Source organism: Plectropomus leopardus, chromosome 5 (assembly GCF_008729295.1).
Source record: "Plectropomus leopardus isolate mb chromosome 5, YSFRI_Pleo_2.0, whole genome shotgun sequence".
NCBI classification, from domain to species: domain Eukaryota; kingdom Metazoa; phylum Chordata; class Actinopteri; order Perciformes; family Serranidae; genus Plectropomus; species Plectropomus leopardus.
The window spans coordinates 12,814,212-12,839,791 of record NC_056467.1 but is presented as its reverse complement, the minus strand read 5'-3'; the positions used below and the strand labels follow the sequence as shown (position 1 = coordinate 12,839,791).

The 25,580-nt window shown below is 40.6% G+C and overlaps 3 protein-coding genes across 8 annotated transcripts in view; all 3 read right to left on the bottom strand.

The window, feature by feature from the left end:
- rasa2 (RAS p21 protein activator 2) overlaps positions 1-7,626 on the bottom strand; it is a 33,171-nt gene extending 25,545 nt beyond the window's left edge. The window contains exons 1-2 of the mRNA XM_042486996.1: positions 7,562-7,626; positions 3,170-3,293 (exon numbers count right to left, since the gene is read on the bottom strand). Coding sequence (XP_042342930.1) covers positions 3,170-3,293; positions 7,562-7,619 — 182 coding nt within the window. The 5' untranslated portion in view covers positions 7,620-7,626. The remainder of the gene's footprint in view (positions 1-3,169; positions 3,294-7,561) is intronic.
- A 3,598-nt stretch (positions 7,627-11,224) lies between these two features.
- zbtb38 (zinc finger and BTB domain containing 38) lies at positions 11,225-22,020 on the bottom strand. Of its 6 annotated transcripts, XM_042486624.1 has the most exons (4): positions 21,801-22,020; positions 20,964-21,244; positions 15,561-15,697; positions 11,225-15,462 (listed from the first exon to the last, which is right to left on the bottom strand). In XM_042486624.1, the coding sequence occupies exon 4, from the start codon at positions 15,460-15,462 to the stop codon at positions 11,788-11,790; it is 3,675 nt and encodes a 1,224-aa protein (XP_042342558.1). In that variant the 5' UTR covers positions 15,561-15,697; positions 20,964-21,244; positions 21,801-22,020; the 3' UTR covers positions 11,225-11,787. The 6 variants fall into 6 exon arrangements, with proteins under 6 accessions (XP_042342558.1, XP_042342559.1, XP_042342556.1 ...); XM_042486625.1 differs by having other exon boundaries at positions 11,225-15,697; positions 20,964-21,400; XM_042486622.1 differs by having other exon boundaries at positions 11,225-15,697.
- Positions 22,021-22,669: 649 nt separating this feature from the next.
- Positions 22,670-25,410, bottom strand: fbxo36a (F-box protein 36a). The gene is made up of 4 exons (XM_042486199.1): positions 25,315-25,410; positions 23,391-23,499; positions 23,023-23,195; positions 22,670-22,845 (listed from the first exon to the last, which is right to left on the bottom strand). The coding sequence occupies exons 1-4, from the start codon at positions 25,408-25,410 to the stop codon at positions 22,696-22,698; spliced, it is 528 nt and encodes a 175-aa protein (XP_042342133.1). The 3' UTR covers positions 22,670-22,695.
- Between the last annotated feature and the right edge of the window lie 170 nt (positions 25,411-25,580).

Sequence of the window (25,580 nt, the reverse complement as noted above, 5' to 3'; positions counted from 1 at the left end):
CATGACTTTTCAAGGACCCATAATAAAGAACCTTTACTATGCCCCACTCGCCCGGTGTTCTTCAAACTGATTCATATTCAGCTAGCTGGCAAACCGGAGGGGAGAGACAAACCCAAAGAGAAAATGACGAAACGTATGAGATGATGGTGATGGTAAACAAAACACTGTCACACGGTGACGCATATTCACAAAAGCTTATTGTTACAATTTCATCATACGCGAGGAAATTTCATGACTTTGCAAAACTTTCGAGGATTCTGACTAATGCTATTACCTTTTCCAGGCCTGGAAAATATGACTGTGAAATTCCATCACTTTTCCAGGTTTTTCACGACTAACAGGAACCGTGGATGGTATATACAAAACTTGGTAGATGCCTGGTGTATATGTCTGCCAGTTTCAAAAATGAAATAAATTCAAAGAAATACCACTTGCACATGCCTGTCAAACTTCACTGGAGTTTATGACTCATGTGCCTTAGTGAATTATACTTTAGCCTTATAAACAGGCATATCTGTATACATATCCAATGCTAGTATTGCGCTAACCTGGCCCTGTAACTCTTATACCACTTCACTGATGCCTTTCTTTACAGCTGATGCATTTTGGATGGTGAAATATCTTGCCTGACACTTCCTCACTGGGTGTGGCCAACGCATCCAGTGTACACCCACACATCCGCCTCAACATCACATGGAATTGAACACTTATGAGCTCCCTATTCTGCACACACTCAAACATATACCCACCATACTACCTTCCTTACTATTGTCACCACAGCTTATAATAAAGTGTAGAAGCACTTGACCACAAGTGTTTGAACATGACTGCTTTATCCAGGGGATTAGCTGCCATTAGAGCCTCCCTACAGCCTTACACCATTAGAAACAGGAGCACAAGCAACAGGCATGAGTCAAGCACCATCAAATGGAAAAAAAAGACACAGCAGGCCAGATTTGAGTGATTATTAAGATGTGCTAAACAGGGGCTAAGGTAGCTGAGAGTGACACAGAGAGAAAGACAGGGGAGAGCGTGGGAGGACACACTTCCTCAGAGACTGTAAAATCCTTTTGAACGGCACCGAAATCAGGAGAGAAAAAAAAAGAGCTGTTGTGAAATACCTCGAGAAGGCAGGCCCATGTTTACAGTGAGATGTGCAATGATGTAGATAGAAACCCTAAAAGGTTTCCTGGTGGCCGTCTCCCACACCTTTTTCTCAAACACTTGTGAACATGGAGCTTTTGGTAAAATAGCTAATTTCGGTCTGAATCACTTGATGTTTGCCAGCTGAAATGGTACCCTGCACGCATACAGCTCTGAGTCACATATTGACAGTTTGTAAGATGTAATCAAGTAGCCGGATTCCAAACCAGACATTTCTCACATGATCAGCCTGCAACAAACAGAGATGGTCCAGAGTTTACTGTAACTGCTTCCACATGAGAGATGTTCTCAACATGTTATTTCCGTTTTCTTTTAGATTTGATTTGACTTCAACAACGTTCCTAAAATGGGATGTTGCACATTATCTTGGTATTAATTTCTGTTATAATGGCTCTTAAAAAATGTTGCATTAGCAGATACAGGTCATGCTTACAGGAAACTTCCCGTGTTAAGTGTTGCACTTTTTGAGCCCTCCCAAACAAATTTACATTTTTCTAAATTAGTACAAATAAAACTATAACAAATGTTTATTTCCATCAATTAATATATCCATTATGCATTAAATTAAGTCTAAAGAAATGACAAATGACCCTCCAACAAATGAACGCTCAACAACTGAAAGGCTTTAAATACAGTACAGTATGATATACAGTATTTAGAAAACGACAGTAAAACCTCGACTATGAAGGTTTGACATTTTCACTTGATTGACTGGATTGTACGGTACACATCCAAAACCTTAGAGAAGGTTCACTACTAGCTCAAAAACCAACTCTGAGGAGGAAACGGCACAAATAACATACTGAACCCGAAACATGGCCCGCATATAAACAGAGGGATGTTTGGATTTCTTGTATTGCCAACATTACTTGCTATAGATGAGGTGTGTGAAGACTGAACATGATGAAACCCAAGACCCTGAAATACTGTACACAACTGCAATCATTTCTCATCCTCTGAGTCCATCCTCTAAGTATCAAGCTGTACGGGAAACAAACCATTGAAAACTTTGATTTTACTTCTAATATTCAACTGTGATTTTCTAATTTTCAACTGTTAATATGAACCATTGTTTATGTGGACTGTAAGTGTGTCAGTGTACACTTTATACTATATCCCCAGCAGTAGTTTCCCGTTCTATCTGCTTTTCTGTGTTAGACAGATATTTTATTTTAATTGCAATTTTTTTTACTGCTCTTTATTTGTCAAATAAAGTAATATTTAGTTTGTCATAGAGCTGGGCAATATTATCGATATATTCTCAACATTGTGATATTAAACTGTATATCATCTTAGATTTTGTTTATAGTAACATTGTAAGTGCTGTCTTTTCCTGGTTTTAAAGACTGCATTACAGTAAACTGATGTGATTTACACAACCTGCTAGACTGTTCTAGCTGTTCTATTATTTGCCTTTACCCACATAGTCACTTTATCCACATTACAGGTGATAATTTATTAAATATTTCATTATGTAAATATTTTGTGAAGCACCAAAAGTTAAACCTGCAATATCGTCCCTATGTCGAGCTATCTGGTATATGATATATGATTTTCTCTACATTGCCCAGCTCTAGTTTGCCAATTACTTCCATCCTACCACTTTTAAGAAAGATATGAAAAGCTCTCTACAATAAAACTCAATTATTTAGTTGAAATCTTTCAACAGGTAAACACTAGAAGACATCCAGTCCCATATTCAACATGAGAGCAAATAATAAAGAGGGCGGATATGCTACATTAAAATAATAAATACAGCTCTTTCTGTTTGGACATCGACCACTACCTAAAAAAGGACTTTTGCACATCTTTAATCCCACGTCACTAAAGTATGCATGATATATAAGTCAGTGTTTATGAAATGTAAAAAAAGCATAATGTTTGACAGCCTGCCGTTTCTTGTAACGTTAACGTAATCAACACTTTACTGTACAGTAATGGCTGTAAAATGGCAACACCAACTGGAAATAAGACAGGGAGAAGATGCAGGGGTAACCTTGCCTACCTGACGCTTTTGTCAAACACCTTGGTGCGGAACACTTCCTCCTGATCCAGACTTATGGTGCAAAACGTGCAGAGATCCCTTTGTCGATTTGGACCTGAGACAGGGCCCAGGTTCTTAGCTTCACCTGCAAAACCAAGAGGCGTACATCGTTATTATCTCTACTGGCATCAAAATGACAGAAGTCTTTCCCAAATTTAAGAAAATTACATATGTGTACGATGTATTTGGCCTATTAATAACACATGTTTTGGACAACAAATACCCCTACTTATCGATAACATTTCTCTATTTATATTGCTCCCACCAGTCTACAGTTATGAATACTAATATTAGTACTTGACTGAGGTCTAAAATGAATGACATGTCAACAAAACTTCATGAGGTTCTGAGAACGTGTGTTTAAGTTTCAGATCTTGAAAAAAGCTTTACTCTGCTAACTCAGTGCAACACACAAGAGGCAGTCCTAAAGCTAAAGCTAATCAAAATAATGTTTTTTTTTATTAGTAAGATCCTACTGCAAATCTTAATCAAAAAAGGGAAAGAAATGTCCTGAAATAAAAGTAAGAGTTTAGTTCACTGAATCTGACTCTGTACAAGCTCATTGTAATCAATATAAGCACATGCGATTGCAGTCATAAACAGCACACTTTTACATCCTCATGTTCATATGGGGACACTGGCTCTTGCCAGTTGTTTGGGCAAGCTGCAGAGCGGATGTAGCTGAAGTAGACTTGAGGCTCATATGTGGTTAAAAACATGAAACATCGACTTCCTCAGGATAACCAATGACGATGGTAGAGCGCTGATTCACAAATGACAAACACCTTTGTAACATACACCACATGCACACACTTCCATTACCCTGCCCAGAATACATGCCATGTGGTTTTGTGCAACACATACATTAAAAAAAGCACCAAATCAAAGCCAGATAACTTGAACGTTCGGAACAGCTAAATGGCAGTCACTCGAGCACAGCACTATCAATAACTTCACGATGAATCAGACTTAGGCTGTCGGATTAGAAGGGCAGCAGTCTAAAGTGGTCCTCTAGCTTTGGATAGGTAGCCTAAGCCCAGGTGAGGACCTAATTAAGAAAAGCCACCTGTGAGATCAGCTTTTTAACAGGCTATTAATAATGGTGTATGGCTAATCTTAGGAACGGTTAGTGAAAACAGCCAAGTTGTCGCTAATCTTGGACCAGGACGACCTAGTGGGAGTAGAGCGCAAAAGCACATATGCATACAGATACAAACACATATATTTGGCTAACCTACCCTACTAACATCTTCTCTCTTCAGTAACATTTCCACTGAAACAGAAGCATGTCATCCTGTGAAAACCGTGACCGAAAGGTCAGAGAGTAAACCTAGACAATACCCAACTACATCCGAAAACTGCTGAGTCAACTGGCCTTTTCCTGATTTTATTCTGACAATTAAGCAAGCAAGGGCATAAATCAAAGTACACTGGCTATCTAAAAAAAAAACCTATTATAATAAGAATACATCTTTATAAAATGCCACCTCCATTGATGTAGGCTAAAGGAAAAAGGACAAAGTGTGAACGAGGAAGAATGGAGTTTCGTAAGACTGCAAAGTGAGTTACATGCCACAATAGTTCCTCTATTTTGTTCTGCTTACTGTTTTCTCATTAATTCATAGTAGTGAAACTGACATTTGTCTTCCTATTGTGTGCCTATGCGCACAAGCATTACATACTAGTTAGCCTATATTCACCTTACAGTAAATACATACAGTTAAGCCAGATTTATAACTAATCATGATATGATCTACACCTGCTTTGGAAACAGAAAATGTCTCCCAAAGGCACACTAAAAATAATGTTTGTCAAAAATATAACATGTTTTATAATAATAATAATATTAATCATTATTATTCTTTAAGAGAAAAATGATTTACTGCTGGATTATTTTAAACTGATTTCTTCTGAAGATTGACCGCACTGTATTATACTTTCCCCACTGACATGAAGCAATTGCGCTGGGGCAAAGTGAGTCCTAACCATAATCGATTCCCTCAAACACCAACACAGAGAGGAGTGGTTGCACACTAATGGATGTATGTTAATACTAAGAGTAATCAAATCTGCTGCAGCATATCTGTGAGTAAAAGTACATAATGGGAACCTGTACAGCTTGTGTAATTTGAATCTCAAAATATTGGTAATGGCTGAATTTTTTGAAAAGCAGCCACACACATCTTGATGTTGAGTAATTTGGCAAAACAAAACAATCACACATTCAAACAGGCACACAGCCTCCTGGCAGGTCCGCCAGCCAAGCCTGAGGGAGTATGAGGAAACTGGCTTGTGAGTTTTTGACTTTAAAGCCAACATTTCCGATTTGGACTCTTATCACATGCATGACTAGCGTATCACTATACTATGACTGCAAGCAAGACATCAAACTCTTTCCCACGGATGCTTTAATCATTCATGTGGTGTTAAAATGATGAGACATGATAATTGCATTAGAATGATTCTCGATTAATAATGCCTCCACATGCAGGTCAAATGGCAAAGACCGGCGATTAAGAGACCAGCTGAAATGTGTGTTGAGACAGGACTTCGACTCAAGCCATCAAGTCACCCATCAATCAACATACAACCTTGTGCAATGATTGGCAGTGGTTAGAAAATACAACTGTCGATACAACTGTTACAAAGTCTATTCCCACAGGCTTATTTATTTAATTTTATCGTCACTTTACACTTTCCATTATAATATCTACTATTACAGTAAAAATGTATTTAACAAAGTATAGACGTGTTATTTCACATTTGTGCGTCGTCACTCTGTTGTGTTGAGATTGTTAGGTCTATTTATCTTTTAAACTAAATTATAAAGAGGACTGTAAGACACCCCTATGTTAGTAATTACAGTACGTATGGGTAGTAGAGACAAAAATGGTAAATTAAAGCAATGCTGATGTGTGTGTGCGCAGCAGTACTCGTACTGCATGCCACCCCTGCATTAGCCTGTGTCCCACTTGGGCCACCCTAGTAAAAATAAGTCTGGACACCCCAGTATAGAGTAAGTGACCAGGAGCACTGCAGCTTTAGACCTTATTTGACAGGTATTACGTTTACATTTTCTGTTGTCACTGAAAATATCTTCCATTAGCTAAGTTACCTGACTGTCAGATGCCTGCAGGGACTAACATTAAGGGCGGATCACACCAAGATGCATTGCTAGAGAAGCATTGCCAGCACACCTGTTGGGATTTCCTCTCTTGCTGCTGCGCTACGCATTTCTCTGGCAGTTTTGAGCATGCATAAAAGTTAAAATATTTTCGACTTTTCCATTCAAGGCGCCGAGTTGCACCGCTTGTCAATGTCACTTTTGGCCATGTGCACGCAGCTACAGTCTACAGGCGCCCCTAGCTGTTTTTCCAAATGCGCGTCCATGGCCTTTTTGGAGCAGTTGCACCTGGTGCAATGCATCTATCAGCCCCTTATAGCTGACTGGGTCAGTGACTTAAGCGGTTGATACTAGCTAGCCTACTTTGCCACCAACGTTAGCTCACAGGGCAGCTCAGATCCACAAAAAAACCCCCTGCTTTTGAGAAAATAAACTTTTTGTGTAAAATCTGATGTGATTGTGACTGGTAGGTCTATTTATCTTTAAAATATAAATATGGATGTGAGACACTGTAATGTTAGTAATTACAGTGGGTATGGGTAGTGGAGACAAAATGATAAAATAAAGCTATGTCGACACGTGTGCCCGCAGCAGTGCTAATACTTCACCCCAACATAAGTCAGTGTCCCACTTGGGCCACCCCAATAAAAAAGGTCTGGACACGCCACTGTAGACTAAGTGACCATGAGCACTGCTGCTTTGGACCTTATTTGACAGGCATTACGTTTACATTTTGTGTTGTCGCTGAAAATATCTAACATCATCTAAGTTACCTGACTATCAGATGCCTGCGGGGACAAACATTATAGCAGAATGGGTCAGTGACTGAAGCGGTTGGTAGCAGCTAGCCTACTTTGCCACCAACGTTAGCTCACAGGGCAGCTCGGATCCACACAAAACGCCCTGATTTGAGAAAATTAAAATTTCTAAAACGCTACAAACACCCAGTATGCTGAATCAGCCTCGCGGACAATCGAGGATCCCTGCCCGATGAATGAAATCATTCACAACAAAGCTACGAGCTGCTGCTAGCATGCTAAGCTAACTTGACGTTAACCAACAGCCAGCAGACCGACCAGATGAACCGCCTCTGCCTCCACACGGTCGACTGTTGATGGCACTGGCACGCCGCGCCCCTCCGGCTTCTCCTCTCGCCGCTCGCTAGGTCTACCAGCCTCTCTCCCCCCCCTGCGAGAGACGAAAAACATCGTGTCGCCAGTCAGACTTACATATTTTACCCCGCAGGCTCTGTAAAATCCGTATCTTCGCGTCGTCCTCTTCCGCCATGGTCAGAGCTGACTGTTTTCGCTGCTCCGGTGCATTCAGCGCTGGGTTATCATATCCCTTTATGAATGCAGGCAGAGCAGAGGAAAGCCAGCCCCACTGCCGCGTCACGTCAGGTCCCGTACACACTGGTGCCTTAAAACGTTTGGAAAGAGCTTCCTCAAAAGTCGAGCCTTGCTTTGACTTCAGTCTGGAGATGGTAGGAGCTTTTAAGAAGATTTAAGGTCTCTCTGTGCTGTCGCTCATTATGCAACGACAGCGCTCACCGAGAACTGATACTTTGACTTGTGGGGCTAGTTAGCTTAGCGGGCTAATCTACTTTACACAGCAGTGCTTTAAGTTAACCCCGTATGACATGCTTGTGTCAGGCACATGTGAATTTGTCAACATTTGTCAATTTCGGAGGTTTTTAGGACTGGCGAGAACTTTTCACATTGACGGATATTTCAAAAACGAACCACACAAAGCTCTACAACATAAGTTAAGCAAAAGAAATGTACAAACGTGATATTTAAATGGAGATTTGCCGTGTTAAAATGTCTGAAAACATACGCATTCACAAGTCACAGCTAGCTAGTGACTGTAAAATTGGAAAAGTTCGCGGGCTAATGAAATGCCCATTTTTATTTCAATTAAAAGTAAGGCAGTTATCCCTTTGAAACTTGAGAAAATCAGCTTGATTTCTTTCAAAAACAAGGGAAGGTGGCAAAGAGCAACTTAACAAGAAATTACCCAAAAATTTGCAGCAACAAAAACAAAAAAAGAATAGAAAGTTACAAGAAAATTAGCAATAAAAGAGAGGTTAAGGGAAATTACCTTCAATTCAGTAAAGCCAAAGTAAAAACAACAATGAACAAGAAAATGACCAGGAAAAAGAAATTTAAAAAAAATGTTTTCTGGACATTTTCCTCCACTTTTTATGTAGAATTCCCCCCTTTTTTCTCTCTCATTATTCCTTTTAAAAGCAAATTTCCAGGTTGTTATTGTATTACCAGTTTCTTGCTTATTGAATTGTCATGATTTTATAAAAGAAATCAGGTGGATTTGCTCAGGTTTGAAAGGTTTAAATGCGTGTGGAGGGTGTCTGCATGCAGCACAAAAAAACTTATGTCTATCTAGGTTTCAAAGATTTAAGTGCTTCTCAAAATATTAGTGGTAAGTGAAGTCCCTGAAAACCATTTTTGAGTAAAAGTACAGATGTCTTTCCAAAAATGACCTATTGGAATATTAATTGAGTAAAAAGTCTTAAAGTATCTGATGTTTACTAGTATCAAAGTATCAAAATTAAGTAAATTCTGTTACTAAAAAAGCAACCAATCAGAAAATATGGAGAATTATGAAGTTAGATACAACATAGCAACATAGACCACACTAAAAATAGAGCGTGCATTACACTTGAAGAAAATTGAGGTCTTTTTTTTTACAACTGAAAGGATTTAAAGACCAAAATTTATTTTTTCTTCCATTCCTCTAATTGTCGGTTCGTCCTCTCCTCCCTTTTCCCCTCATTCCTTACTTTGTAGTAAGTAACTACAATGTTTTTTGGGAAATGTATTGGAGTAAAAGTATACATTTTATTTAGAAAATGTAGTGGAGTAAAAGCGAAAGTAGACAGAAATACAAAAAAAACTCAAGTAAAGTAATGATACTCCCAAAAAATACTCAAGTATGAAATTTTATTACTTTGTTACATTGCACCACTGCAAACTATATAGTGTGAAAAAGCAGTAGCTGTGGTCTCATGCTCCTAATAAGAATGCCAGATTGAACTTCAGATAGCAGCAATTTCATACATAGACCTATCGGTGTAAAGTATATCCTGTAATATTTGCAAATTATTATTAGGTTGGTTGACAGCTTTTAACAGGATAATTTAGTGGAATGAATCGGTGTGAATGCTACAGGTGTCTACATTTTTCCAAATATAATATTCCAGGATTTCTTATTCATAAAGATCATGTCACCGTGTGTCATCGTGTTTCTTCTGGATAAAAACATGACACACATCCTGTGTCCTCTTCCTGTCTTTCCAGGTGATGTTGGTTGTGGTTAGGTGAAAACACAGTTCTGATCTTCATCGTTGATGGTAGCAGGGAGCCTGAAAGGGCAGTCAGGTATGCAATATAACTCTTATGATCAGTTTCTATAGATTATCTCTGGTAGCTCACAAAAGTGCACAGCACCCATATATTGATAACATCATATTTATCTTTTAAAGTGCACATTATGTCACAAAAGTCTCTGCTATTTACCATCAAAGTTTGTGACATTGAGACATTAATGTGTTATTATTTAATATAGTCATTTAGTGATGAATGAGATCAAGAAAATCTTTCTGAAGTGAAGAACTAGTCATCATTATATCAGTTTTATATTGGATTTGTATCTCATGTCATTAAAGTACAATAGTACAATATTGTATATAATATTATTGCTATATTGTACAATAGTAGCTATTGTACAACATAGTTTCGGCTGTACATTGAAGTGATTGCAAGCATATGAAGCATATATATTAAGATATCAGCTTTTGTCATCACACAGAAGATTTAGAGTCCCACAGGCTCAATTGAATGGTTTAAGAAACTCTTTTTTTCCTTAGTTTATCAACTTATTAAAACAGAGTGTTGCTTTTAAGTCGCCTCAGTGTGCCAGGGTCAAACACTGATTTGTGTTTTTCACGTCATCCACTTTTCGTAATGATTTGTGATTTGTAGTTTGGGTTTGTTATGCGGTTAAATATTCTGTATTTTTATATTTATGTGTATTTATGTGAAACTGTCAACATCCTGGGATGCCAGACAAATTTCAGACTTTTGTCTGACAATGAAGTGAAATCAAATCAAAATTTTACATTAAAGTAACTAATCTTTACATATTTTAAAGCGCTATGGCTTTCAGTGCCATATGCTTACAGGTCATGAATGTAAAGTAATTAAAAATGCTGCTCACATTCAATCCAGAATAGCATCAGTAACACTACATCAATTGTTGTCATCAGTGTTATTTCAGTATGTAATTGTCCTTAATTTAATGACTGAAAAATGTTGACTCCATGGAGTAGTTAGTGTGTCGAGCAGGGCCTTATACCTCGACTTATGATCCATCTGTTACATCACAAACCCAGTCTTAGAAAGAAGTGAGGAATTTAGACACATCTGGAAATTGTGTCTTGAGGCCTAACTCTAAATACAGATGCAGTTAGTGTGGAAGAATGAGGGAATGAGCTTCTCAGATGGGCTGCAGGTCTCCTAAGGACCAGATAACCATGTGGCTTTAAATTTAGTGATTTTTTTTTTTGCTGTGGGGCAGGTTTATTTGAATTTTTAAATCCTGCTATTTTAACTTTTCCACTCCACACTTCAACCGCATGATGTTTATGATTTCTGTAACTATTCCCTTAGCATCAGTATCAGAAAATCAGTAAGTGTGCTTATCAGTTAGTGGTCACTGAATTCTGTCGTAGTCAAGCGTGTACCGGATCTCTAACTAGGCTAAAGGAAGACAGGATGTAACTGTGTAGAATATCAACAACATTTATTTAAATATTTTTACATGTTTTATACATATTAAACACACAAAAGTAGTAATTTTAATCTCAAGGGTGCCATTTGTTAATTAGAAATTAAAATTATATGGTGCTTAGAATTTATATTGAATTATCAAAGATTTTATCCAACACATCCGCATAGTCTAACTATAAAGTGCAACTCACCGTAGCCAGTTAACCGAACGTGAGATTCAGAAATGTGACAGTTATGAAATTCATACTGTTTTCCCACAGACATGTTTTAAAAAGTGAAGTTGTAACCACACTAGGCAGGTTTTCAGTTGTCCAACACATCCTACCCCTGCTCTGAAACTGCTTACAGTCATGTCACTGATTCTGCCATATATGCATAGACAATGGACAAGGTACAGTCTGTGTCAGAAAGACCTATATTACCCCCAAAAAATATGCTCTACAAAGGTGAAAAATCGCTCAGTCGTTGAGTATGGGAGGAAAGAGATAACAGCCTGCACTGATGTTAGATCCTCATTTTACTGTCCATTCAAAACATTTTATTGAGCTCAGCTGCAAAGATAACACTCTCATATTTTCTAACCTAAAGCAGCCGCGTGAAGTTCGATTCACTTTCTCTTTCCTGTTATTTTCCACAGTCAAAGATCTTTAGAAAAATGGCTCCTCTTTGCACACCCATTTCTCTGGCTTGTGTATAGAAATGTGGGCACCTTTAGTTTCAGAGTCATTTCTCCTTAAGAGTTTACAGGACTTCTCGCGATCATTGTGACCTGTTGTTCTTGGCCCCATCAAAGTGTCCTTGTTGCTATCACTGTCTCTGTCACAAGTTTGCTTCTTTGAGATGAGATGCATAGGATGCTGTGCATTGATCCTTTTTTTCGCTGTTTTATGTTTCAGCTTTGAGTGTGTCAGGGAAAACAACGGGTCAATGCAGGGTGATAGTGGACTTTTGATGTTGGGATATGACACATCTTGGTAGGCAGCTAAAGACATAAAGTCAGATGTATCCTCGATTTTAGGCTTCATTTTATCAATGGAAAAATGTCCTTCTTCCACTCTTTCACTTTTTATGTCAGTGGCTCCTTGATTGTCACTCTCCTCTGTTTTGATGGTGTCTTGTTTATTGTCTTCACACAGGTGTGCTGAGTATTTAGAACATGGTGAGAAGTTGTCAGAGTTATATCCCTCCTCATTTGTCTCCTGGTGTTTTTTCTCATGGCTTCTCTTGGTGGCAAGGTAGAGAAACCGCTGGGGACAGAAGGAGCAGCGATACTTCTTCTCTGGGTTGGGGCTCCGAGGTGTGTTATCGAAACAGGAGCCATTTTCCATACAGCTGTTGCAGATGTAATCACCACCGGCAGGAGCCTCACCAGGGGGACCTTGTTTACCACAGGTTCTGCAGAAACATGGGTGGGAACCAATAACGTGAGCTCTCAGACCAGTCTCTGTGATGAAAGAGCTGTCACAGATGTCACAGTTGTAGGTGGCCCTCGGGCTGGAGTTCTTGCTGAGACTGCGTTTCACCTCTCCACTACCACCCGACATGCTCTCTTCTGTCAGCCAACTGCTTTTATCAAAATGAGCTTCACCGGCAGCAGTTCTATCTGCAGATATGTCAGGATAACCGTGAAACAAAGCCTTTCTGTGCTTCAATCTCAACTTCTTCCTTTTCTTTTTAGCTTTGTACGAATAGTAGGGACGCCAAAGCATATCAGCTGTGTCACAGTCATTGGGATCATCGTATGTCTCTGGTTCTGTTGCGGCAGTCGCTTCAGGTCGCAGGCGGAGCCTGGGGCTCTCTGAGTCTTCCCTTGTTGGAGGGCACCGACTTGGGCTCTCTTCACTCCGGTCTCTGATTCTCCTTTTCTTTCTCGGGAAGAGCTTAGATCCCTTGATTCGGCGGCGAATGATGGCTTCATTGCCTATTTTCACTGTTATCTGACAGAGCGGCATGGCAGCACCATCCACAGATGGACCCGGGCATGCAGGTTTGGCGATATACGTTTCAGTCTTTGCCCTCACATCTTTATCGCGCACCAGATTCTCAGTGCTCGATTGAAGTATCTCCTTGGTCATATCCTCAACTCTTTTTGCAGAAGCTGATAGCTCACCTAACTTTTTAACAGTGTTCAAAGAGTTAAAGAATGGCACATTACGACCGATGTGCTCTGAATTGCTTAGCACTGGAGGATCGTCTTTGTAACCCAGTGCAGGAGACTCGGATTGCAAAGAGAAGGTGCTGTTGTAGTCACTGAAGGGTGAATCTCTGTTTTCTGCCTCTTTTCTTGTGCCTTTCTGAATTTCCAAGTCACTGTTGAGACTTTGTTCGACATGTTGGTCACATGGCTTGCCAAAGCTGATGTGAGGAATGACAGGAGCCACCATCTTTGTTGTTGCCATGAATGTCAGAGGGAATGAAACAGTATCAGGGTGGCTGATCAGACCGTTCTCTTCAAATGGAGGGATGAGAGAGTTATTGTCTGGTGGGGCTTCGTCACCTCTTTCAACACTCTCTGAATATGTCTGACTGTATGTCTTGTATTGTCTCTTTCTGAACTTCATAGGCAGAAGCCTGTAAAGCTTGATTGGATAAACACTGGCTTTAAGACCACCATTGGCAGATTTTTTCTTCACAGCTAGACTGGGATCAATGCCATGAAAAGACTTCTGATGGTTCTTTAAGATATAATATGTCATGAATGTCTCAAGGCAGAAAATGCACTGATAGCGACGTTCACCTGTGTGCCAGATTTCATGCTTTGTACGGTACTCTGCCAGTGCAAACACCTTATTACAATAATGGCAGGGATAAGCCCTCTGCCACGAATGTACATTCTCGTGCCTTTTGAGACTGGACAGGGTGACATAGACCCGTTTACACACGCTACAGTTGTATCTCCTTTGACTGCTACCTAGCTTTACTACCTTCTCTTCCTGTGGAGGCTCTGATTGGTCCGCTTGAAGAGGCTCTGGGGTGTAAGGGGAGGAGATTTTGGGAGTAGGTAGCTGAGTCACCATACTCTCTGTGTTGGGCTTGTCATCTGTAATCTGTTCCACATCTTTGGTTGATATGTCAGGGGCATGCAGTTTAGGCGGACCTCGTACAGCTTTTGGACAGACCTGCTCATGGTTGCGCATCCGTTTGAGGTGTATGAACTTTCTGTGACAAAACTTGCAAAACAAATGACTGACAAAACGCTTTTTATGTACCTCTGAGTGAATGGTAAGAAGAGCTTTGTTTGCAAATATCTCTGGACAGTGGTCACATCCATAGATTGAAATACTGTCCTCTGGGTGAGGGGATAGGGTTGGTGGACCTAGCTCCATTAGACCACTGTCCGCGGCTACCGGGAGCTCTGGGTCTGTTCTTTTCTGTGTTTCTGCCTCTGAAAAAAGTGGAGGTGGTGTCATGGATACAGCAGGTGCTGCGGAAACACCATCAGCTAATGTGGGGGTAACTGTATTTGGTTTATCTGCTTGTGGTTCAGCTGGTGCTGGAAGTATGCTTCGACACAAAGTGCCCCGCAGTCTGTGGCGCTTTTTAAGCGGGCCTGTGTTCCTGTAAATGAGTTGCTTTGGATGAGGTATTGCTGGCTTACAGACCTTTTTGTTGTCCCACTGACTGCTGTCTTTGCCTTCAGTAGATTTGCTCACTGCATATGAGTGCTCTGAGAGGGCGTGGGTTGTCTCATTGTTCCCGCTGAGGCAGGAGGTCGTGGGACAACTTGATGGGAGCTGTCCCACATCTGGTGACTGTCTCTCCCCATTGGTTTGAACCAGATGGGTTAAAAGATTGTTCCCAGGACACACCTCAGTGATAGAGAAAGCATTGGTGATGCGCGGCCCTCTGTCTAGGTCCTCAGGCCTCTGAGCTTCCTTCTTAGTTTTTTTAGACACTGGGGTTGTGCTGGAGTCAGTGGGTTTAACACATTTGTCCTGCCTCTCTTGCTCTGCAAGCTTCTCTAAAAAAGGAATTCCAAGTTTTTTTCCAGCTGCCACCAGTCCCCCTGTGTCCTCTGCACTAGCTGACGTCACCTTTGAGCAGTAGATAAAGTTGAGGATACTGGCGAACACCTCAGACTTAAGGTCCATCAGCTCCACCACTTGGCCAGAGCTCCATGTCTCAGGAGTTGTCAGAGTGTTCCTGAAGTACCCGCTGCAGGCTGCCAGGATGTTCTTGTGGGCTCGAAACTTAACATCCTCCACCACAATGGTGACATCACAGAAGAGGCCTTGCGAGCGCTGCTCATTGAGCTTGCTAAGCACAGTTTGAGGGTGAGCACTATCCATCAGGTTCTGAGTGCACGGGGACACCACAGTCATCTAGAAAGATAAAGAAAAAAATAATTTTATCAGATTATTACAAAATGGTGGATGTGATGGTTTTGATATTGTTTTGAAAATCAAGAAGATGTGTGTACATTTTGTACATGTGGTGATTTAGCTGTTCCGGTATTTTAACACTAGATGGCAGTAGTGTCCTGACAGATGAGCTCCAGTGCCAACAGTCTGGTCAACAGTTGTGGTGACTCAAGCCATCATAATCTCCATCCTGTTTCTTAAAAAATAAATAAAACACACTATATGATCATCAAAAGACAATCTACTGTAAAGTGCAAACACTTTTATCAAACAGTCAGGATTATGCCACTACTATCCTCAGGCTCTTCTGTTCTTTTGTTTCCTTTTTTCCTATTCTTGTTTCTCGTAATCTTTTCTAAAGGCTAAATCAGACAATTAAAAGCCTGTCTTTTGTTTGATTATTATAAGGAAGACCTTATTGATAGAATACTGTAATAAGAATACATTTGTTTCGATATTTCAGTAACAGCGAGCTGCTCAGTGACCTGTGGGTTCTAGTAGAAAATACCCAGCTGGGAGTGTGTTATGCAGATAAGTAGAAATGCTGCAGAAATTAAGGTTTAGTCACAAAACAGGAACAGAAATATTAGAATTCAGAACTTAATTTCTAGGAGGAAAAACGCTTGAATATAGTAACCAGATGTATAGCATTCTTATATACTTCCTATATGCAAGTATTTTTTGTCTGCCCTATAATTTCCTTTTTGTTTCAGGTCTGTTCTGACCTGCTTTATCATACATGGAATATTCTTGTCATGAGCAGCCCAAGGTGCTGATGCACTAATCCCAGAACGAAGTATTTAGGACATGAGAGAGAAATCTTACTGAAAAACAACAACTGCCTGCATATTGTAAAATATGCTGTGACCCCGTCAGCCATATATTATTTTGACATTATTGTTTAGAATAATTCTGTTTTGGTGGTAATCCATTGAGCGTGCAACCATAGCTCTTGATGTTCTCAAGGTCTAGGTTATTATGAAAATGGCATGCAGACATTTACGCACTGATGACTCATACGCTCCCTTCTTCAGTTGTCTGTCAGTCGGCAGCAGAGACGTCCTTTCACTTGTCCCACATACATTACTTTGTTAACTGCAGGGAAGAGTTATTAATGCCTGATGATGGAAATGGCAGCCAGAAAGGGCCATTGATACAATGTAATGTAGCACAGAAGCACAATAATTATTGCTATAAAAAATAGAAACATTTATATTCTTTGGCCTATTAAAGGTAGCTGCTCTGCTAATAATTGTACTATGCACTGTATCTTAAAGACACACATCTGTATGGATATTAAACACGTGCACAGATTTCTGGTCAGACAGGGAATTACAGTTTTTTGATATTGACAAAGCACCATTTGTGGATTAATTTGACAGTAAACTAAATGATCTGCAACTCTCAGAGGAAGTCAAAGTTCATTCATTCTCACTTTGGAAAGAGGATGTGTCACCTAGCATGTTGTTCCAACTGTGGCCTACTCATAACAGAGGCAGTGTGGTTTGACTCTATACTGAGTCATTTAGCATGTCTCACGTATCATGCTGACTATATCTGCAAAGATACACTCAGCTTGTATTTGTGAGTGATGAACACCTGCATAAATGTTTAAATAACCAACTTAAGTTAGTACTTCATGTTCTTACTATTTTTTCATTTTCATTTAGAGCTGCAAGGGAAAGAATTACAGCAACCATAACATTTAGCATTAGTCCATGATTTTCTTTATCTGGAGATGCTTTGGCTAAATGCTAGTCTAGAGGCAATGCTTCCAAAATTTAGTGTCTCTGTTGTAAACTTTGTTGTGTTCTTGCTTAGTGGTGAACATTAAAACAAGCGTTTAATTTGTTGTGATCCTTATGAGATTTAGTCTGCAAATGATGCTGCAAAGATAGTTTCAAATTATATTAGATTAACAGGCAGTTCCATTATTGCTTAGTGCTTTTCTAATTTTTGTCTTGACCGTTACGCGTTTGAAAATTAGTTGAAATTTTTTTATTTAAAAGGCAATACATAAACAGTACTTTTTGTTTACTTCAAAGGGATTTAGGTCATTTATCAGTGATGTCATGTTATGTGTGTTTGTTTTTTTTCCATTCACTTCCAAATTTGTGTTCGTGCAACAAATGCAATATGGCCGTCGTTCTTTGAAGCCTCTCAGACTGTTGAAAACACCACCAGCCTCCTGCCTTCTTCCTCAGACAGGCCTCCGTTGTCATGGCAACATGCTATGGCGCAGCGCTTATTGGGATTCAGCTGGATGGCAAGTGACTGTACTAGCTGTTGGGGTATTCGGTCCCCTCTCTCCCACAAACATCCTGCCCTGTCTGAGAACCTGCAACATGCAGCAGTCTACAGAGCAGTTGAGGTTTGCTTTTGTCTCAGCATGAATGTACTGTGTGTATTGGTCTGTGTCTTTGTCTGCAGCAGAAATGCTACCCAAAGGACTTTCTCATTTGATAACAGCAAGTGATCAGCCACGGCTTTTGCACCAATTTCTCAGTTTGTGCTGTTCACGGGAGCAGTTTCTTGGTTACAGTTTTACTTTACTACTCTTGTTTTTCACATTTTATACCAATTGTTGTGGTTTATTGCCACCGCATGCTGAGCGGAAATCTGAAATTTGTCATCAGTGCGTATGATTTTGCCACACCCGACCTTTCTTTACCTTCAAAGCTCATGTGATATTATTTTTTTACGTCTCAACCTGTAAAATAAAAAACCCCACATACCAAACCACAAACCAAGAAATGACAGTATAGCACACGGTCTCGTCAAACAAAGAGCGAAATGTCAAAGCCAAAGCCACTTCACGCATCTCTGCAAAGTGTACTTCCGCAAAAAAACAGGTTATGAATTAAGGGAAACCATGCAAAACATACCTTAGTAAAACAGAGAGAATGATGCAGGGCGAACAGGAAACAGTGTCATGCAGTATCCTTTTTCTACAGCCCTCAATATACACAACTATACATGAAAAACAGTTTCGCGAGGACAAGGCGAAAGTAGTTTTTTTTTTCTATGATGGTCGCTGAACAGTGGTGTTGTCAGAAGCAGAGCTTTTTCTGACGTCTTTCTTCCTCTCCCTCCCTCTCTGTGTGCAGATGACTCCAGCTCCAACGTCCTTCGCCTCTATCCTTGCAGCCCAGGTCCTGGGCTAGATCTGCCCTGCCCTCCTTTGACTGTCCCTCTTCTGTCCTTCTTCAGCTATAGGAATATCTCAGTTTGTACAGCATGTAGCTAAACCGGAGTATGGGTCTGCCTTTGTGCTAGCTGGGCAACTGAAGCGTTCGTTCTGGAGCCACTGAGCAGGAAGCGGCAACTTTTATTAAGCATGGCAGAGGGCTGTAGGGAGAGCGGAGAGATTCTGGGTGCTACATCACACACCAGCTCAGTGCTCGATGCTATAGCCAGAGAAAACGCTGAGCTGCATTGCTGGTAGCAGCATAGAGTGAGCGCTGCTCTGCTTTCTCTACAAATGCCGTATTAAATCTCCTCAGCACCACGGCAGCTCGATCCTGATGCATCGATGCTGACCAAAAGGAAAAATGTCTCAAATGAAACAAAATGATCTGAACATGCACCACGAATGCATAACGCTGCACCATCTGTTTCATGCTTGTGCACACACACTCTATCTGTGCAGCGATATATAACAGCAAAGCCTTTCGTCTGTGCTTACATAGTCACTGTGGTTAGGTAATGCAGAACCCGAGAGAAGATGGCAGTCACTACTGTCCTATTGTGTACACAGCAGTCACAGGACAGATGTTCATCGGTGCTTTTTCTCACAATCGCAGTGAGCGTGCAAACTGAGAGCAAGGCTGAGAGGAAAAAAAGAGTGTCCTGCTATCAGCGGGGACTCTCGGTCTACCTATATAGAGGCTGCTGACTGATGCAAAAGCAGCAGATGCGTCAGCACTGCAGACGAGGGGGATGGGAGGAGGCTGAACCCTCACATGGCACTGTGAGCTGCTCGCTAGCCTCTGAGGACGGAAGCAGCTCTTTAATTTACACAACTGAGTGAAGTCATGTGACTGTGAGGGTCTTCTCTTTGTGCTGGCTGAGACCTACTTTAAATCAGTTGAAGAGCTTTTTAATTTTATGCACTTTTAATTTCAAAAGACGAAATAGCAGGTGCCATATCATTATGCGAGCACACACTAAATGCCCTAAAGGAAGGCAATGTGCTATTCGTGGACAGTCTATATTTCAGCCTCTTAAATTAGACTCAATGATCAACCTAGATATTAGCTGTTCTATTGTCCTGTTCCCTTTTCTGAGTTTGGTACATCATGTTATATTTGTTTAACAAATACAAAATTAACCACAGGCTCAGCCATCTATTTTTAGTGCCATAGGCAAGATCTGCTTCCTCGAGGACCCCACATTAGCCTGGGGGAGCAGCCAGTGCACCACAATGTCAGGCAGTTAAACTTTAAGACTTCCTCTGCTATGGATCATGTTGGTGTGACAACAAAAAAACATAAAAAGAGATATCAAGTGCTTAAATACGCAGTAGTAGAAAACATACCAAGAAGTAAAATTAACTAATAAGCCCCCAAATTCTTGTGAACTATAAGTAGTGCTGTTATATTTAAAGACAGAAGTTGGAGGGGTTTTATTGACTGCAGTGTATTTGGGTTTTTTTCTGGAGCAGGGAAGGAAAATCAGTGATATTTAAAGAGAATATTCTTTTTTTATAACATTTGTAATTTGTATGTCCGTGCTTACTCCAATGACGAAGTGAATGCAGGTTTTGACGGCGGGCAGACAAATTATTCTAAACTATTGTTTTTTTCGTGCAGCCATCTACCTCGTGGTCTTTCTTTAGTCCTAACATAAAACAACCATTAATTTGTATGTACAGTCTGAACTGCATGCTGAAATGCAAAATGCATTTGTGTTAAGCCAATCAAATTTATGGTTTTAATCATTTTAAAGGCAAAACATAGTGGACCATTTTAACCATTATATTTTTAACTGCTGAGGTCATCCCTAGTATCCATAATCTGGCAAATGCGCTTTGCAGTTCACAGGATTGGAAACCATTATTCATGTTTATTGAAGAATTGGGAAGCTGTTCCTTTTATAAATACGCAAGATCTCAAGCTTAAATGGAATCAAAACGACAAATAAGTCATTGCCCCTACTTAGATATTACTCCATGATGTAGATTATATGAAATATTTGTAAGCAGCACCTTGTCACCCACCCTTGTTATCACAGCTAGTATGTGTTCAAAACCACAGGACAAAATATCCTGGCCTCTGATGCTCAGTAGGCTCAGCTGCGCCCTGTAGAGACGCAGATCAGCAGGGAGGCACAGACCGCCCTACAAGGCTGAGTAGGCCTCAACCTCATTCTCAAACATTCACACTCGTAGCATACAAAGACACTCATCCCTGGTAGCACTTATGTTACTGCCGTAACATGCACTCATACTTTGAGTTGCCTACCAAAATGTCTCTGTGCGGAAGGTCTTGCCGGGCCTGTCTCTGCCACTGTGGAAGTCTCTCTGGTGTTTGTTTAGGAGGAGGAAAGGACAGTGACCGCCCGCTCCGGTTCTCTCTTTGGCCTAGATCAGGCCTTCACCATCTTCCCTCTTCACTGCTGTCTGGAAGTTGCCTGTGGACCAGTTCTGGCAGAGGCTCCCTGTTCCTGCTGTGTATAGTTGTCTTCTGGAGGCTGCTGCCACTGCTGCGTCACTCCCGCTGCATCACTGACCCACAAAGAGGAGCTGTGAAGGAGGGGTGGCGTGGTGAATGTGTGGAGGCAAGGGATAAGCAGGAAACAACCGGCACCGCTTTACACTGCTCCAGCAAACAAATGGATGAGGCTTCCGCTCTGCCTCGGCTTGGGGCCTAGTTGCTGCTGTGGTATTCAGGAAGTGGGTCTGGGAGACAGACCCTTTATTGTTACGTAATGAATATTTTTCCTCCTAGACCAGACTCAGCTGAGAAGGCGGTATCCAGTGTTCAGTGGCTAATAATAGGCCATAGTAGCTACCAGTCAAGGCTGTATGCGGTTATGTCAGATCATTCCAACACCCAGCTATCATTTGGATGGACAAATATTTAACATTGAGGGAAGTTTCAACATTAATGGAAAATAACATACTGGAAAAGGACACATTCATCTCATCCCTTAACACAGGACATTGAAATGTTTGTGTTTCTATTTTGTCATCCTTAAGTGACAGTAAGAAACAAGGACAGTATTGTGGTATACAATATGTACAATATGTTGTCCCTGATCCACTTAAGTAGAAACAGAAAGAAAAAGCCAGTGCATACCTTTGTCTTACGTTACTGTAGCTTGCTTGCACAGGTTTCAGGTGAGGTAGGACCGGTGTGACAGATGCCCCTACAGTAGATTTGTACAAGGTTTCAATCCAGGAAAAGTGTGTTGTAGTCTTTAGGCCTGGATATGGTGACCAGAATTACAGCACTTGTTTTGCACACGTTACCCAAGGGTTTATTTGCTTGATCCTCCTCCTCCCATCATCTGACTCTAGTTTTCATTGCCATGTTGCTCCCTCTGCTGGCTGCACAAGCGAACACAGCACAGAGACCATATTCAAACACAGGCTGGTCTGGAGGCAGAGACAGCGATGACTGCCGAGGGCCTTCAGCAGAGGGCGCAAGAACAGTTCTCTGGCAAATGTAAACAGGAAGTGTGTGTTGAAATTGACCATTGACCTTGATATGATGTCAGCATGACTCCTGTTGCTTAAGTATTGACATTTGCTTGGTAACAAGCCATTTTAAAACATGTTGTACACGTTTATCCTTCAGTAAACAAGATGGGCCACTGCTGTATTTCACGGTTTGCAAATTGAATTTATCATTAACACTGAACTCTTTGTAACATGCATAACTTTCAAGTAACAGCATCATCCCATTAAATACTGGTGGTGATTGTTGTTATTCAAAGTTTAACAAGAAAGCAGCAACACATAAAAATACTGGCTTTTTTTGAAGAAGGTTTGGCACTTTAAAACTATTGAAATATAAATTCTTTTGTAGATCACATATCTGAAGTGTAAATTTTAAACTTAAGAACACTAAACCTCACTAAAAACACTAACTCTTGTTTCACAAAGTATAAAATGAATACCAATTATTGAGTCACTGTGAAAGCATATGTATTATAGTTGTTTTGACACAGTCAAAAAACTGATCAGTTGCGTCACTGCTGCTTCTTACTCCCACTGGTGTGGAGAAAGTCATAAAACAGTATCTTCCAGCTCCTGGCATTTGCTATGTTCTCCATGTCACTGTTAAAGTCAGCACAGCGATTCCTCACATACTGCTCCCAAAACCTCTCGGAGTTGCAGACCTGGCAGAGTTCAATCAGAGCACAAGATGACAAAACACTGCAGATTAACAGTTTTGGTTCTCACTCTACACATACATTTGAGCACAAAGAGCAAAATAGAAAATAACACCATTTCTGTGTCATCTAATATGGAAACTACTGTACTGTTGTGAAATTCTCATTATTAGAAGCTCTCACCTTTCTGAATCTCTTTGAAACTTGTGCTAGCTGTGCTATATCTTTCAGCTCCAGGTAGGACAGGATTTGGAGCAATATGTCATCAGGCAAGCGCTCCAGGTAATCAAGCTTTCCTTGACAAAGTGATCTTGTGTATTCCAGGATCCTCTGCCCGAAAACAGCTCCAATTTGTCCTACAGATGAGGGGTGGAAAGCACAGTCTAGATGTCAAATGATAGGTTTCCATTAAAAAACACTGAGGCAGAACAAAGTACTGTAACACTTCAACAAACAAAATAAAGGACAAGTGAAAAGATTTTCAGTATCACAGACATAATGTAAGGCTACTAGGTAGTGATTAGGTTGCAATTCTGATGAAGAACTCTTACGCTGTAATGTTTTATGATCTAGGAAGTCATGATGGGATATCTTGAGCTCTTCAGGTGCAGTGGCCCGGCCAACATGCTGCACAGAAATCTGCCATCTGCTCCATATTACCTAAAGTTCGAGAAATAAAATAAACATTGAGGAAAGAGTGAAGATATTATGAATTTATTCCAGCAGAACCTTAACATGCATGCATATCCAAAGGACAGTTTAGGTTGTGTATAATAATATCTGTAATGACAAATGACCTGAAGCATAATGGATCCTTTTTTTTTTTCATTGATTAATTTTACAAGTCATATACACCAATCAGTCAAAACATTAAAACCACTGCTGGGAGAAGTAAATAACATTCATCATATCATTTACAATTCAATTGTGTTGGGAAACCTTGGATATGGTACTGGCATTTATGTGGCTGCCACTTTACACATCTCACCCAAACACCATTGCAGACCAAGTAGCCCTCTTCGGGAATGCCAGTGGTCCCCCCCAGCAGGACAATGCACCATGATACCCCGTAAAACTGCTCAGGAATTGCCCGAGGAATGTAACAAAGAGCTTTAGGCATCAACATGGTCTCTAAATTCTCTAGATCCCAATCCAATTGAGCATCCATGGGCTGTTAGGATGTGCTGGTACCCCACCTCGCAACCCACAGGACTCAAAGGTTCCACTGCAGATGCCCTGGTACCAGACACCACAGGACACCCCCTAGACGGCCTCAGTTTAGACCTCAACAGATTAGAGCCATGTCCAATCTACAGTAGGACCTCTGACCTCTTGAGGCATGGACGTAGGACCTCTGGGGTACATCACCTCGATCTGGGGAACTTGGAGGCCAGGCTCTCTGTTATGTTCCTCAGGCCATGTTCCTCGGGCAATTGTTGAGCAGTTTTTGCGGTGCAGTGCATTATACTACTGAATCACTGCCATCCGGGAGTGCCATTGCCATAAGGGGGTACTTGGTCTGCAGTGGTGTTTGGGTAGGTGAGACGTGTCAAGTAGAATCCATGTGAATGCCAGAACCCAAGGTTTCCCAGCAGAACAATACAATGTAATGAGACGCTTAATATTATTAATTTCACCCACCAGTGGTTTTAATGTTTTGGCTAATCATATGTTACTATATAATTTCAACATCAATTCACTGTTTACTTTATCACTCAATTTAGTACCGCTTTTCCACAAAAATTAGCGTGTGTGTGCAAGTTTTTCATACATACTAGACCTGCCAAAAATAGGCCAGACTGCTTTCCTATTACCAGTAGAGCGGAGCTGTGTACACAGCTCTATAACAGACAAGCGTGCCTTTCTGTTTGTTTTGATGTGTCCATGCAACGTCACAGACAGACCAGAGAGCAGGGAAACAGTAGAAAGAAGCATGGACAGAGGACTGTGAAAACTCAACGGTGGTTACTTCTCTTTATGTATATCTTACTTATTCAGTCTCTCTTTCAAACTTGGTGCAGGCTATTTTGGAGCGTCATTGCATCCCGCTGGTTAAAGAGCTGAAATTAGCACGCTCACCCAGGTGTTGTGTGTTCCTAATCAGTGCCAATTGGCACCGGAGATCATAAAAACCTATGTCTACTGCCAAGTCATTTGACCCAGGTGTGAATACTGATTGTACAAATTCCCATTGCATTAAAAAGGCAGATGTTTGCAAAGTTTTTTCACGCAGTGAGAATAAAGCATAAAATGTAAAATTTTACTGGATGGTACATTAATCTTTGTTCAACTTGCCATGAAGTAGTCTACAAATTATATAATAGTAGAGCAGTGCGGTTGTTATGTAAAGCTAACGTTAGCTAGCTCACAAACTGTAAAGGTAAAAATTAAGATAGCCTCAGTTATTGATTAGTTACACAGTTCAGTTCAAAGATATTCTTTGAGATTAAATAGAAACTTTTGTAAATACTCAACCTCAGTTTTGGTAATAAGAAGTTGGAAAAAATCTTTTGAAGGAGGTGGGCCTTGACCGCTAATTTTAAAAAGATGCTCCCCAAGCAAACAGGCCATTTTGGATGTAAAATTGTAACCATGACGACCAAAAAGCAACTTAAATAACAGTATTTACTAACTGGTGGGGGGAGGAGGGGGGGGTCACGACCCAGCGGATTGATACTTAATATTTTCACAAGCTAATGTTACCAATGACTGAAGTCTTTCAGTCATTACCTTTGAATATA

Bases quoted from the DNA above. Each gene is read 5' to 3' on its own strand.
- zbtb38 (XM_042486625.1), bottom strand. From the start codon at position 15,462: ATGACTGTGGTGTCCCCGTGCACTCAGAACCTGATGGATAGTGCTCAC.
- fbxo36a (XM_042486199.1), bottom strand. From the start codon at position 25,410: ATGGCCTGTTTGCTTGGGGAGCATCTTTTTAAAATTAGCGGTCAAGGC. The intron at 23,500-25,314 runs GTTGAGTATTTA...CTCGAACTTTAG, and splicing joins TTCTTATTACCAAAACTGAG to GTAATATGGAGCAGATGGCA. The intron at 23,196-23,390 runs GTAAGAGTTCTT...CCTCATCTGTAG, and splicing joins AGATCATAAAACATTACAGC to GACAAATTGGAGCTGTTTTC.